This window comes from Symphalangus syndactylus, chromosome 13 (assembly GCF_028878055.3).
Source record: "Symphalangus syndactylus isolate Jambi chromosome 13, NHGRI_mSymSyn1-v2.1_pri, whole genome shotgun sequence".
Taxonomy (NCBI): domain Eukaryota; kingdom Metazoa; phylum Chordata; class Mammalia; order Primates; family Hylobatidae; genus Symphalangus; species Symphalangus syndactylus.
Window position 1 is genome coordinate 90,315,943 of NC_072435.2, and position 15,023 is coordinate 90,330,965.

Below are 15,023 nucleotides of genomic sequence, written 5' to 3' on the forward strand. Positions count from 1 at the left end.
GGTCTTTTGCCTACCTCTGGTACCAATCTGGATATTAAAGACTTTTTTATTTGTAAGCAACAAAAAAAATCTGTGACCCTAGTTAGCTTAAAGAACTAAGAACATATTGGAATAGAGTCTAGGATAGTTTACAGTTTAAAATGAACCATTAAAGAACCAGACTCAGGAAATAGGATTTCTCTGATAACCTCCTTAGAGAGCTTCAGTAAAAGCCACCCAGTTCTGATGACTTTCAGCCTTCGTGTCTCTCCATTCAAGTTCCAAATTCCCATGAGAAAATCTGGCTTGGCTTAGGTCTTCCCACATAATGAGCTATGGTAGTAAGGTAGGGTCCCAAAGCACAAACAGGGCCACAGAGGCTGTTTCCAGAAAAGGGAACTGTAAACCAGGCAGCTACCCCAATACAAGTCTACTTCAATCACCATGTTTGGAAGCATCTATTTTGCAGTTGGAGAACAACAAAGTGAAGGGCAAAAAGGCATGAAAGACATTGTTTAGTTACACAATTTTAATCTAGTGAATGGTAAACAGTAAATGAGTAATTACACGAAAAGCTCCATATTTTGCATGTTTCAATTGTTCTTCATTGTCTTTACTTGTAAGGTGTTGAAGGTGGGATCCACTCCTGAATCTTCTTTCTAGTGGTAGAATAAGGTACATATTGTTCTGGGGTGCCAGTCACGTTGAATTTATGGTTTGTCCAGATGAATTTACGAGCAGTAGGTGGTTTTGTTGTCGGAGGATCATCAGTCATACTGTGAAGCCAACGATGCCTTAAAGAGGGGAAAAAACCCAAACAGTTATGAAGAGACAGTACAGCATAGTGGAAGGAGGGTTAAAAAGGTAGCCCTGGAACTGTTTTGTTACTTGGGTTCAAGCCTCAACTCCATCACTTACTAGCTGAATTCTTCTATGCCTTAGATTTTTTCCATCTGAACATCCCTACTCCTCAGGGATGGTATAAACATAAAAGGAGATAATATACATAAAGCACATAGAAAAATTCTTGTGTGTGGCAGATACTCAACAAATGTTAGCTACTGTTCTCATTACCGTATTTTTTTTCTTCATTTTCTTTCTTTCTTTCCTTTGGAGATAGGGTCTCACTCTGTCACCCAGGCTGGAATGCAGTAGCACTATCATGGCTCATTGCAGCCTCAAACTCCTGGGAACATGTGATCCTCCTACCTCAGCCTCCTATGTAGCTGACACTACAAGAGCATGCCACCAAGCCTGGCTGACTTTCAGAACATTTTTGTAGAGATAGGATCTCACTATGCTGCCCAGGCTGATCTCGAACTTCTGAGCTCAAGGGATCTTCCTGCTTCAGCCTCCCAAAGTGCTGGGATTATAGGCATGAGTCACCATGCCCGGCCCATTACTGTATTTTATCAAATCTGACACTATCCATTTTCAGACATGCCATCATTTTATCTACCTCTAAGAAAGAAAAGATGCTACCAAATAAATTATGGCACACTACTGATTATAATATGTATCCTAATTTTAGATGTTAAAATGTATTTTAGAATTGATAAAAATACAGTATCACTATTAGGTGCTAGAGGCCGATTCCGGATTTTCAGTATGCTCAGGTTACTCTGGCTCATGAAGGTCTAGTTTAAAACCCATGAGGCTCCTGCTGAGAAGAGTCTCTGATGCATTGTAAATTCAAGCATGTGAGTGTAAACACTAGAGAATATGCAAGTTGTTATATTAAAAAATTAAATCAGGGCCAGGCACAGTGGCTCATGTCTATAATCCCAGCACTTTGGGAGGATGAGATGGGAGGATCATTGGAGGCCAGAAGTTCAGGACCAGCCTGGGCAACACAGTGAGACCCTGTCTTTAAAAAAAAAGTTAAATCGACCCCCAGTTCACAAATATTTCAGTCATAAGTGCTTAACAATTTAATTTAAGAGGATATGTTCCAGAAATCAGACCTAAAAGCTGGATACCTGGAGTTGAAAGGGAAGAGACCAGCGATGCTGCTGCTAATGACAGGGAAAGGAGGAATCAAAGTTTGTGGGACAGAGTGTGATCAAGCAGGAAGCTAAGCTGAGGGGTTTACATGGGAAAGAAGGCAAGAGAGAATTTGTTCCAGCCTCTAAGACCCGGAGTCACAAGACAGAGATGACCCTATTGAGGAAAAAAAAAAAAAAAAAATGAGAGGATAGCCACAGAACTGCAGCCCAGGGGTGGGGGAAAAAGGTGATTATCTAGCTGCAGAGAAAAGGACAAGAGGAGGATGTTTCAGTGGAATAACTAAAACTAAAGCTAATGAGAAAAATTTTTGTTGCTATGTAAACCTAAGAATATTTGCTAGCAGTAATTGGTAGATATAGCTAGGTAACTGACTAAAAACCAGTCTGAATAGAGATAACATATGATTACAGTTGCTATATTTGTGTCTAAAGATAATTGTATCATGATCAGCTTATACAATGAAGAATGCAGAAGGCTGTACAAGCTAGGTCAGTGTCTGTCTTACATCCTCTAAAGGAAGCTGGGGATTAGTGAAAGTGACCTGGACCAATAAACTGTAACCATTCATATGAGCACACGAGTGCTGAAGCCCTTGTGAGACGATAGTGGTGAGCCAGGCTCCACTAACCACTCAGAGGAGATTAGCTGTTAAAGTCACAGCTGTCACTTATCAAGGGGCTTTATGCGAGCTTACGGCACAGCTGAAATATTTAACTTTTACCTCGTTGAGTCAGCTTAACTAAAGAAACATTTTATTCAAAAAACTGCTGTCAAGACTCCTGAAGGTTAAAATGATATTTAAGGAACCATGGTCCCAAGCTTATGCCTATTCAGTTACTTAAGTGAGGAACTGAAGAGCTCATAGAGAAATGGAAAATGCTCCAAAAAAGTAAAAGATAATTTTTGTCACAATACACAAAATCTGAAAATATTTATCCTAGCAAGGCTACATGCAAGAATCAGAGAATTAATAAGTAATAAACTATACCCATTATGGCAGTTTATAAAGAATTATAAGAAACAAGGAAATGATTATAGTCTGCTAGACAAATATAACCCTTGTTATTTTATTATTAAATAAGGGGTAAATAAATCATATCTTTCAGATTGCCACACCAGAGAGTTTTACTTGCAAAACAGACTCTTAGCTGAGTCTTTTTTTTTTTTTTTTTTTTTGAGACAAAGTCTTGCTCTGTGGCGCACGTTGGAGTGCACTGGCGATATCTTGGCTCACTGCAACCTCCGCCTCTTGGGCTCAAGCGATTCTCCTGCCTCAGCCTCCCGAGTAGCTGGGATTACAGGCATGCGCCACCATGCCGGGCAACTTTTTTTATTTTTAGTAGAGATAGGGTTTCAACATGTTGTCCAGGCTGGTCTCGAACTCCTGGCCTCCAATGATTCACCCGCCTCGGCCTCCCAAAGTGCTGAGATTAAGGCGTGAGCCACTGTGCCTGGCCAGAGATACTGACTTTTAAGTTATTTTAAAAAATTTGGCTGGTGTCTCAAAATAAATAAATAAGCAAGCCAACATACTAACTGCATTGTTTAGAAAACTGTGTTGTAGTTGGCATTAGACTCCAATTTTACATCCCAGTTATTAAAGGACAAAATATAAAATTATATATACTTATTAAAGTCAGTGAGATTGCAAAAACGGAGACTAGGAGAAAGGAAAAAGATTACAAATACAAAAGAGAAGACAATTTACAGTGAAAAAATATTACATTGGGGGAAAACTCAGTACTCAAATATATTGAAGTTATATCAAAATAACTGAAAAACAAAGATATTAAATCATAATTACTGAAATCTCCTCTACCAAAAAAAAATTATTTTAACTTTTGGGAATGAAGCTTAAACTTGCAACACAACTCCAACAGAAGTAAATCCCATAAATGGTTGATCCTATTTTCAGTTGTATAAGAAGAAAAAGTGTGTCTGAGAACAGGAGAGGGAGATTTCCCCTTCTTTAAAAACATGCTGCTTCACTTATATAGCCCCTCAGTTTGAGGATGTGAGCCACTCAAAGTGGAAAACAAAGGGATTTATTTGTGAGAAAAACTAAAATAGCCTAAAAGGAAATTTAAGAAATAAAAACATACATACAATATAAAATACATTTTCAAAAAACCATTGCAAATGAAAACACTCCTAAAGAGTGTTTTGTATTAATAACAAAGATAAGAAAGTTTAAGGTTCTCTTTTAGAAAATTGTCAGAAATAAAACATCACCAATTAACAGCTAACAACAACAATGCAGACAGGTTTTTTTTTCTTTAATTGATACATAACATTTTACATATGTGTGGGGGTACATTTGATATTTTGTTACATGCACAGAATGTGTGCTGATCAAGTCAGGTCTCCGAGGTATCTCCATCACTTTGAGTATTTGTTATTTCTGTGTTGGAAGCAATTCAAGTCCTCTCTTCTAGCTACTTTGAAATATACAATACTACTTTGACTCTTTCTTCCTGGATAACATACATGATCAAGTTAGGGAATCAAAGATTGCAGTGGTGTCATCACAGCTCACTGCAGCCTCAAACACCTGGGCTCAAGTGATCCTCCTGCCTCAGCCTCCCAAGTAGCTAGGACTACAGGTACACACCACCACACTTGGCTAATTTTAAAATTTTTTGTAGGCCAGGGGTGGTGGCTCACACCTGTAATCCTAGCACTTTGGGAGGCCGAGGCGGGCAGATCACGAGGTCAGGAGATCGAGACCATCCTCGCTAACACGGTGAAACCCCGTCTCTAGTAAAAACTCACAAAAAATTAGCCAGGCGTGGTGGCGGGTGCCTGTAGTCCCAGCTACTTGAGAGGCGGAGCTTGCAGTGAGCCGAGATTGCACCACTGCACTCCAGCCTGGGTGACAGAGTGAAACTCAGTCTCAAAAAAAAAAAAAGAAAAGAAAATTTTTTCTGTAGAGATGGGGTCTTTATGTTGCCCAGGCAGGCTGGTCTCAAACTCCTGGTCTCAAGCAATCCTCCTCTCTCAACTTCCCAAGGTGCTGAGATTACAGGCTGGCTTCTGACCATATTGTTCATGTTTCAGGTATTTTCACTTAGTATCACTGAGACTAGAAATGCCAAAGATTTTGTAGTTTTGTTTATTTATTTTTTTTAAGACAGAGTCTTGCTCTGTAGCCCAGGCTGGAGTACAATGGTACAATCTTGGCTCACTGCAACCTCTGCCTCCTGGGTTGAAGCAATTCAGCCTCCCAAAGAGCTGGGATTACAGGCACACGCCACCACACCTGAATTTTTGTATTTTTAGTAGAGACGAGGTTTCACCATGTTGTCCAAGATGGTCTCAAGCTCCTGGGCTTGAGGGATCTACCTGCATCAGCCTTCCAAAATGCTGGGATTACAGGTGAGCCACTGCACCCGGCCTAGAAATGCCAAAGATTTTTCAATTTTTCAAAAAATAAATATGAAAGACTAAGGAAAAACTCCAGAATGTTTTTTGAAGTAAAAATATTCATGATACTAAAACTGTTACTCCATCTCACTTAGTTTATGAGATATTCTCACACATACTGCTCTTTCACTTATTTAACACTCATCAAAGTATTCTAAAGTCTAGGAAACAGGATTACAATGACTTTCCCAAGGTCCCACATGATGTATGTTATAGACCTGAGGCTTGAACACAGCCTCCTAATGGCTGAATCAAGAAACTTTTGATTAGAAATTTAACTTTCAATCAATAGATGAAACTGGGTTGGGATTATTTATGGTATCCACAAAACCCCTGAGATCCATCTAACCCCAGGATGGGATTGATACATTTAACAAACTTAAAAACCAAACATGGTTCATTATAACATGGCAATTCAAACCTTGTTAGCACACTAACTATTATTTAATTAAGTGCAATCTGAATGAAAATCCCAGTGGGGTTCTTCTTAGAGTTTGACGATATGATTGTAAGCTTCAGTTAAAAGTTTATCCAAGAAAACTTTGAAAACTCAAAACGATCAGGCTGGCACTGGCATTATCAGACATTAAATGAATGTCTCAAACATTAGAATGCTATAACAACTGAAACAAAAGTACAATAAGAAAGTAGGAAAAAATTCCCCAAACAGACTAAAATGTATATAAGGTGAAACTGCCATTTCAAATCATTAAGTAAAAATTTCTCAACAAATTATGCTAGGATGATTCTGTTGGGGGGAAAAAAAAAACACCATAAGGTATAAGTTGAGAGGAGTGTAAAAAAAAGATAAATAAACAAACAAAACAAAAGAAAAAAAAGTTAGATTTCCCAAGTCATCAATGATTCCAGATAGATTAATAATGCTCAGGGCCAGGCAGTGACTCACGCCTGCTATCCCATGGGACGCCAAAGCAGGAGGATCACTTGAGGTCAAGAGTTTGAGGCCAGCCTGGGCAGCACAGTGAGACCCCTATCTTGACAAAATAATTTTTGAAAATTTAGCCAGGCATGGTGGCACCTGTAGTCCCAGCTACTCAGGAAGCCGAGGTGGGAGGATTGCTTGAACCCAGGAAATAGAGGCTGCAGTGAGCCATGTCCTGCCACTGCACTCCAGGCCTGGACGACAGACCAAGACTCTGTTTCTAAATAAATAAATAAATAAAAATAAATAAATAATAATAATGCTCAGAGACAAAATGAATATTTATAATCATAGAATATATTGATATTCATAGAATATGAAGGACCACTTGTAAAATTATTGTCAAAGGTAAAAAGCCATAAAAAGAAGAAAAGCTGATAGATCTTACTATGTAAAAATTGAAAAAATTATACAACATTGATGAAAGAAATTGAAGAGGACACCAAAAAATTGAAATATATTCCAAGTTCATGGATTGGAAGAATCCATATTGTTAAAATGTCCATACTACCCAAAGCAATCTACAGATTCAATACAATCCCTATCAAAATACCAATCACTTCCTTCACAAAAATAGAAAAAAAAACCCAATCCTAAAATATATACGGAACCACAAAAGACCCAAAATAGCCAAAGCTGTCCTAAACAAAAAGAACAAAACTGGAGAAGTCACATTACACTGACTTCAAATTATACTACAGAGAAGCCAGGTGTGGTAGCTCATGCCTGTAATCCCAGCACTTTGGAAGGCTGAGGTGGGGGATCACTTGAGGTCAGGGGTTTGAGACCAGCCTCGCCAACATAGTGAAACCCCATCTCTACTGAAAAATACAAAAATCAGCAAGTGTGGTGGTGCATGCCTGTAATACCAGCTACTTGGGAGGCTGAGGCAGGAGAATCACTTGAACCCAGGAGGAGGACACTACAATGAGCTGAGATCACACCACTGCACTCCAGCCTGGAACAGTAGAGTGAGACTCCGTCTCAAAAAAAAAGTCTTAAAATTATACTTCAGAGCTATGGTAACCAAAACAGCATTTTCTCCAAAGGTGCCAAAAACATACACTGGGGAAAAGGCAGTCTCTTCTGGGAAAACTGGATATCCACATCTACATGCAGAAGAACGAAATTAGAGTCCTATTTTTCACTGTATTTTACAAAAATCAAATCAAAATGGATTAAAGACTTAAATCTAAGACCTTAAACTATGAAACTACTACAAGAAAACACTGGGAAAACTCTCCAGGAAATTGGTCTGGGTAAAAATTTCTTGAGTAATAACCTATAAGCACAGACAACTGAAGAAAAAATGGGCCAATGAGATCACATCAAGTAAAAAGCTTCTGCACAGCAAAGCAAACAATCATCGAAGTGAAGAGACAACCCACAGAATGAGAGAAGATAATTGCAAATTACCCATCTAACAAGGGACTAATAACCAGATTATGTAAGGAGCTCAGACAACTCTACAGGAAAAAAAATCTAATAATCTGATTAAAAAATGGGAAAAAGATTTGAATAGACATTTCTCAAACGAAGACAAACGAATGGCAAATAGACATATGAAAGTGTTCAACATAATTGATCATCAGATAAATGCAAATCAAACTTACAATGAGGCTACTATGGGCACACTGCCTATGGGGTAGCTCTGGTCTACAAGGAGCAGTAAAAAAAACCTACAATGAGATATTATCTCATCCCAGTTAAAATGGCTTTTATACAAAAGACAGGCAATAATAAACGCTGGGAGGATATGGAGAAAAGGGAACCCTCAAACACTGTTGGTGGGAATGTAAGTTAGTACAACCATTATACAGAACAGTTAGGAAGTTCCTCAAAAAACTAAAAATTGAGCTACCATATGATCCAGCAATCCTGCTGCTGGGTATAACCTAAATGAAAGGAAATCAATATATCGAAGAGAGTTTTGCACTCCCATGTTTGTTGCAGCATTGTTCACAACAGCCAAAATTTGGAAGCAACCTAAGTGTCTGTCAACAGATGAATGAGTAAGGAAAATGTGATACTTAAATACAATGGGGTACTATTCAGCCATAAAAAAGAACAACACCCTGTCATTAGTAACAACATGGATGGAACTGGAGATCATTATGTTAAGTGAAATAAGCCAGGTACAGAAAGACAAACATTGCATGTTCTCATTTATTTGTGGTACCTAAAAATCAAGCAACTGAACTCATGGAGATAGAGAGTAGAAGAATGATTACCAGAGGCTGGGAAGGGTAGTGGGGTTGGTTTGGGGATTAGGGGGAGGTGGGGATGGTTAATGGGTATAAAAAAAATAGTTAGAAAGAATGAATAAGACCTAGTATTTGACAGCACAACACAGTGACTATAGTCTATAATAACTTAATTGTACATTTTAAAACAACTAAAAGAGTATAATTGGATTGTTTGTAACACAAAGGACAAATGCTTGAAGGGATGGGTACCCCATTTTCCATGATGTGATGATCACATACTGCATGCTTGTATCAAAATATCTCACCCCATAAATATATACACCTACTATGTACCCAAAAAATTAAAATTGTTGTTAAAATTGAAAAGTGTTATGTCCTAAAACACTATAAACAGGATTAAAGACTAAAAGAAACAGGGGAAAATATTTGTAATATACAGAAAAAAGGTTCATCTATCATTACAAATCAGAGAAAGTCAAATATCCAATAGAAAACTGGATAAAAAATATTAAGAGATGTCAACAAAGAAAAAAATTATAGTGGCAAACAATGAAGTTTAATCAAGGCAATGCACATTAAGGTATAATTTTTTACTTGCTAAATTGGCAAAGATTTTAAAAAATAAAACCCAGAATCAGTGAACTTAAAGAGAAATCAATACTCATATACTACTGAATATATTTATCCTGAGAATATAAATTGGTATAGCCCTTCTAGAGGGCAAGTTGGCAGCAGGTATCAAAAACTTATAAAACATGTATACTCCTGGTGGATCCATTTCCATTTAAGGAAATGAGAATATGAATACTCATGTACAAGGATATTTATCAGAGCTTTATTTATAACAGTGAAAGAACGGAAAGAACGGAAAGAATGGAAAGAACAAAACCAAAAATGAAGGGAATAGCTCATGGCATATCCATATGATGGAAGACTAAGGCATTATTAACATTTATGCTATAGAGAATATTTTGGCTAGGTATGGTGCCTCACATCTGTAATCCTAGCACTTCTGGAGGCCAAGGCGGGAGGATCACTTGAGGCCATGAGTTTGAGACCAGCCTGGGCAACATGAGACCCCATGTCTACAAAAAATGCAAAAATTAGCCAGGCATGGTGGCAGGCACCTGTAGTCCTAGCTACTTGGGAAGCTGAGGCAGGGATCACATGAGCCTAGGAGTTCAAGGCTGCAGAAAGCCAAGATCATGCCTGGACAGCGGGGGACCCCATTTCTAAAAAAAGAAAAGACAGAGAGAGACAGAGAATATTTTATGACTTGAGAAAATGTTCACCATATATAAGTTTTAAAAGCAGGTTATTTGCCTAATTTATTTAATACTTATATATAGCATTTATAAGTCATGGGCACTAATCTATACACTTTACAAATATTAACCTATTTGATCCTTATAACAACTCTAGTGATAAATATTATTATCCAAATATAGTAAGTGACAAAACCAGGGTGCCAAAAGTTAAAACAACTTGCAAACCCAGGCTACTTCTTCAAAAAACTCAATTACATTAATAACAAAAACAAAAGAAATCGAGGAGAAAAGAATAATATATAGTTGTCCCTAGCATCTATGGGGGATTGATTCCAGGACACCCTGTGGATGCCAAAATCCACAAATGATCATTTGTGGATATGCAAATGTAGCATTTGCATATAATTTATGCACAACCTCCTGTATACTTTTAATCATCTCCAGGTTACTTATAATGCCTAATACGATGTCTGCATATCACTTCATTCATGTGGATTCAACATAATACTTGGCACTCAGCAAATCCAAGTTTTGCTTTTTGGAACTTTGTGAACTTTTTTTCTGATATAATTTCCATCTGATGTTGGTTTAATCCATGGATGCAGAACCCACAGATACTGAAGGTCGAATGTATATCAAAATGTTAATAGCAGTGGTTTCTACAAGTGGTGGGATAACAGGCTATTCTTATTTCTTTTGTTATTTTTTGAATTTTCTATAATGAACATGCTGAGCAGTTCCTCATTCACCAAGAGTAATACACAGCTTATTTCCACATCCCACATATGGAATTTTCCAACAAGGCATCTTTGTAAAATGTTAGAATCAATATTAAATGAAGCAATGAATACTCAGTGGAATGTGTTAAATAAAAGCTGAGTTTTAAAAATCGAAACAATCTTGTCTTCTGCTTATAATGAGCACATTTTAACAGAGAAAGGGTATAAAGAAAAGTAACATTCTGTAACATAACAGAAACTACCTAATTAATGCAGTTTGTAGTTTCTTTGAACACAGTCTCCTAATATTCTGATTTTCTGGAGCAGAAAATAAACATTAGGAAGGACTTACTTTGAAGAAAGTATTATCTGCCATTGACAGCTAGCAATTTATTTAGAGAAATAATATTTTAAAAGACTATAACAGGCTAGGCACAGTGGCTGTCACATATAATCCCAGTGCTTTGGGAGGCCAAGGTTGGAGGATCACTTGAGGCCAGGAGTTTGACACCTTCTCTCTCAAAAACAAAAACATTAGCTGGGTGTGGTGGCATGCACCTATACTCCCAGCTACTCAGGAGGCTGAGGCAGAAGGATGGCTTAAGCCAAGGATTTTGAGGTTGCAGTAAGTTATGATCACGGCACTACACCTGGCCTGGGTGACAGAGCAAGACCTTCTCTCAAAAAAAAAAAAACACCTCTCTGCCCCCACCCCAAAAAACCCACAACTGTAACAAATGATTCAGTGGGTCAAAGTACTAAAAAGGACAGGTTGAAATTGCAATGTAATTCAGAGGTAAATTTAGTTTCAAATTTATTAAAAAGCTATAAAGGAGTAGCAGAAGATGCCATTTTTGGATCAGCTAAAGTGAAGAAAACTGACTATCATACCCAAAAAATAATGTTTGTTTCAAGTAAAATAGTATATGTACATCCATTCATTCAATAAATATTTATTGCAGAAATACCATGTGGTAGGCACTGTTCCAACATGGTATTTGGGGAAACATACAATAAATAATATGAAAAACATGTTAAGCCGGGCGCGGTGGCTCACGCTTGTAATCCCAGCACTTTGGGAGGCCGAGGCAGGCGGATCACAAGGTCAGGAGATCGAGACCAAGGTGAAACCCCGTCTCTACTAAAAATACAAAAAAATTAGCCGGGCATGGTGGCGGGCGCCTGTAGTCCCAGCTACTCGGAGAGGCTGAGGCAGGAGAATGGCGTGAACCCGGGAGGAGGAGCTTGCAGTGAGCTGAGATCGCGCCACTGCACTCCAGCCTGGGTGACAGAGCGAAACTCCGCCTCAAAAAAAAAAAAAAAAAGAAAAAAGAAAAACATGTTAAGCAGAGGTAGGTAAGTGCCACCAAGGAAAAAACCAGAGCAGGGCAAGAGTATGGAGTATGAGAGGGAACAGGGCTCTTATAGACTAGATCACCTGAAGAGCCACCGGATGGGCACTTGAATAAAGTGAAGGTGTGTGAGCTGTGTCAAATATGGGGAAACAGCTAGTGCAGAGACTGAGTTGGGAGTATGCTCACTGTTCAAGGAAAAGCAAGAAGGCCAATGTGGCCAAGTCAGAGTCAACAGGGCTGTGACTAGGACAGTGCATGCAGACTGTGATCACATAACGCCTTGCAGACCATGGAAGGAGTCGGGGTTTTTACTCTCACTGTGATGGGAAGCCACTGGGTCATTCTGAGCAGAGACTTGATGTGATCTGATTTACATTTTAAAATAGGCACTCTCATCACTTAGCATGTTGGGAACACTAGTGTGCTCCAAGAATGTTATCAAACCAGTTGGGAGGTGACTGTAGATGTCCAGGCAAGAGACAATTGTACCTTGGACTAGGGTAACAGTCATAGAGGCAGGGATGATATGTGGGATATATGGAGAAACGAAAGCAGGATGAACTTGCTAACAGACTGGACATTAGAGAAATTAGACTGGGGGATGACACTGAAGTTTTGGGCTTGAGTAAACAAGAGTCATTTAAGTGCTTAGGAACATTTTGCTTGATAGGTTAATCTGCCTATGCACTGGGGATTTGAAGAATTGAAAAAAATCAAATATCAAATATGTTCAATTTATAAATGTGACCTAAAATGCTTAAAGAGATGTATTGAATAAATTTGCAAATGGGTATTACTGTTTAGGACAATGTAATCCTTTCCATTAGAGTTTATCAAACATTCATCAAAGAACAAGAGAAAATGATTGTTCCTTATTTTTATGCAAAAAATAATTCAATTTACTAATCTTTTTATCCTATTTATAAATTGAACCTCAAGAATGAAAAACAATTAGGTTTTTAAATTTGCAACTATAATAAATAGTATATTAATTTAAAATCCAAATTGCCCAACAATCCTTTCTAAATACAAAAGCCCCACAGAAACTAAAACACTCGAATTGACACAGTATTTAGTGAGACAGGAAAAGTGTCTGTGACATATTAAGTGAGGGGAGGGAGAAGCAAGTCAGAAAATGTGGTATACATTATGTGAGAAATGTGTAGGTATATTGTTATTTGTAATAATAAGCTTTCTTCTAAAGAAGGTGTGACCAATAAACTACAATCAGTTTTTCACACTGTAGTCTTTAAAAAATATTCCTCTGTGGAGTCCCAGCTACATGGGAGGCTGAGGCAGGGGGGGATGCTTGAGCCCAGGAGTTCAAGGCTGTAGTGTGCTATGATTGCACCTGTGAATAGCTCCTGCACTCCATCCTCGGCAACATAGCAAGACCCCACCTGTAAAACAAACACCCCCAAAACATTCTTTCTCTACCCAAAGGCAGACCCTCAAATAGTTGTTGAATCAGTGAATAAAATGTTAACAGTATTGCTTCTGGGCCAAAGAATCAGAGCTTATTTTTGTTTCTATCTCATATTAATATTTCTCTGGATTTCCAAATTTTCTATAGCAATTGTATATTCTTATAATCAGAAAAAATCTTTTAATGGTGATTATAAGGATTGTTTTAATAACATGAAAAATTGCTTATAATATTGATGGAAAAAAGCAAGTAAAATGGAGTATGGTTATGAACACAACTACACAGAAAGGATTAAAAAAGGGCCGGGTGAGGTGGCTTACACCTGTGATCCCAGCACTTTGGAAGGCTGAGGCAGGCGGATCACATGAGGCCAGGAGTTTGAGACCAGCCTGGCTAACATGAAGAAACCCCACCCCTATAAAAAAAAAAAATACAAAAATTAGCCGGGTGTGGTCGTGGGCACCTGTAATTCCAGCTACCCAGGTGGCAGAGGCACAAGAATTGCTTGAACCTGGGAGGTGGAGGATGCAGTGAGCTGAGATCATGCCACTGCACTCCAGCCTGAGTGACAGAGTGAGACCCTGTCTCAAAAAAAAGAAAAAAAAAAAAAAAAGGATTAGTGGAACTATGTCCAATATTGACAGTGCATGTCTACTAGGGGCTATGTGGATCACTCTCTTTTGCTAGAATGTTTAAACTTTTCTGATCTCTCCTCATTTCTTTCAAGAACAGATTCTATGTAGATTCAATGAATTTCATATTGCCAAATCACAAGGACATTTTTCTGTCATCATCTTCCTCAACCTCTTGGCAACAATCAATACAACGAGGCTTCCCTGGGAGAAATACTCCTCTTTCTTCCCTTTCCTCCTACCTTGTTAGCTACTTACCTTGTTCTTTGCTGGCTGGCAGGTTTGACCATTGTCCTAAGCTCGATTTGTATATCCAGCTGTTTACTTGATATATATCTAATTATGTAGATTTCACAACAGGTATCACACACTTACTGTGTCCAAAAAGAGGCTTCTGATTCTAATTCTCCACCCCTACCAACCCGCCCTTCTACAAGTCTTCTCATCTCAGTGAATGGTCCCAGCATTATGGTACCAACCACTCAGGCCCCAAACCTATGAATCATCCTTGATTCTTCTCTATCACCTCCATGTAATGGCCCTCACCTGCCAACCTGTTTCTCTACAAAGGCTTCTAGAACACATCACGCCAAATGAAAAACAGCTGACCACCACGATGTTAAGCATCTTAAACAATTAACCTAACAAATGGCAAAACCATTTATTAATTTTTCCCTGGCCACAGAAAAATTTTCAGGGACAAAACTGTATTCTGTTAAAAAAAAAAAAAAAAAAAAAGAAACCCTTTACCATACACTATTATTTTTTAAATGATGTATTTATGTATTACTTCAGTAAATTAATTTTAATAAGAAAAATCAACGTATGAGGACAGACTAGTGTAACTACATTGAGAGAGAAAGACATGTTACTAAGAAATGAACAGAAAGTGCCACCAAGTGGGAAAATGGTATACATGCAATAGAGAAAAATCTAACCAAGCCATGTCTTGCTTTGTTTTTTTTTTAACTTGGTTCAAAGGACTTCAAGGTTCCAATGCTTCCAACCACAAAAAGCACATCTTTATTTCTTCTGATACAAGTGAAAACAATAATTTTATACGG

At 38.1% G+C, this 15,023-nt stretch overlaps 1 protein-coding gene across 2 annotated transcripts in view; it reads right to left on the bottom strand.

Annotated features, from left to right (window-relative positions):
- Positions 1–490: 490 nt before the first annotated feature.
- Positions 491–15,023, bottom strand: part of NDUFA12 (NADH:ubiquinone oxidoreductase subunit A12) — a 42,132-nt gene continuing 27,599 nt past the window's right edge. For both annotated transcript variants that reach the window (XM_055238408.2, XM_055238409.2), the window contains one exon: positions 491–773. In XM_055238408.2, coding sequence (XP_055094383.1) covers positions 751–773 — 23 coding nt within the window. In that variant the 3' untranslated portion in view covers positions 491–750. The remainder of the gene's footprint in view (positions 774–15,023) is intronic.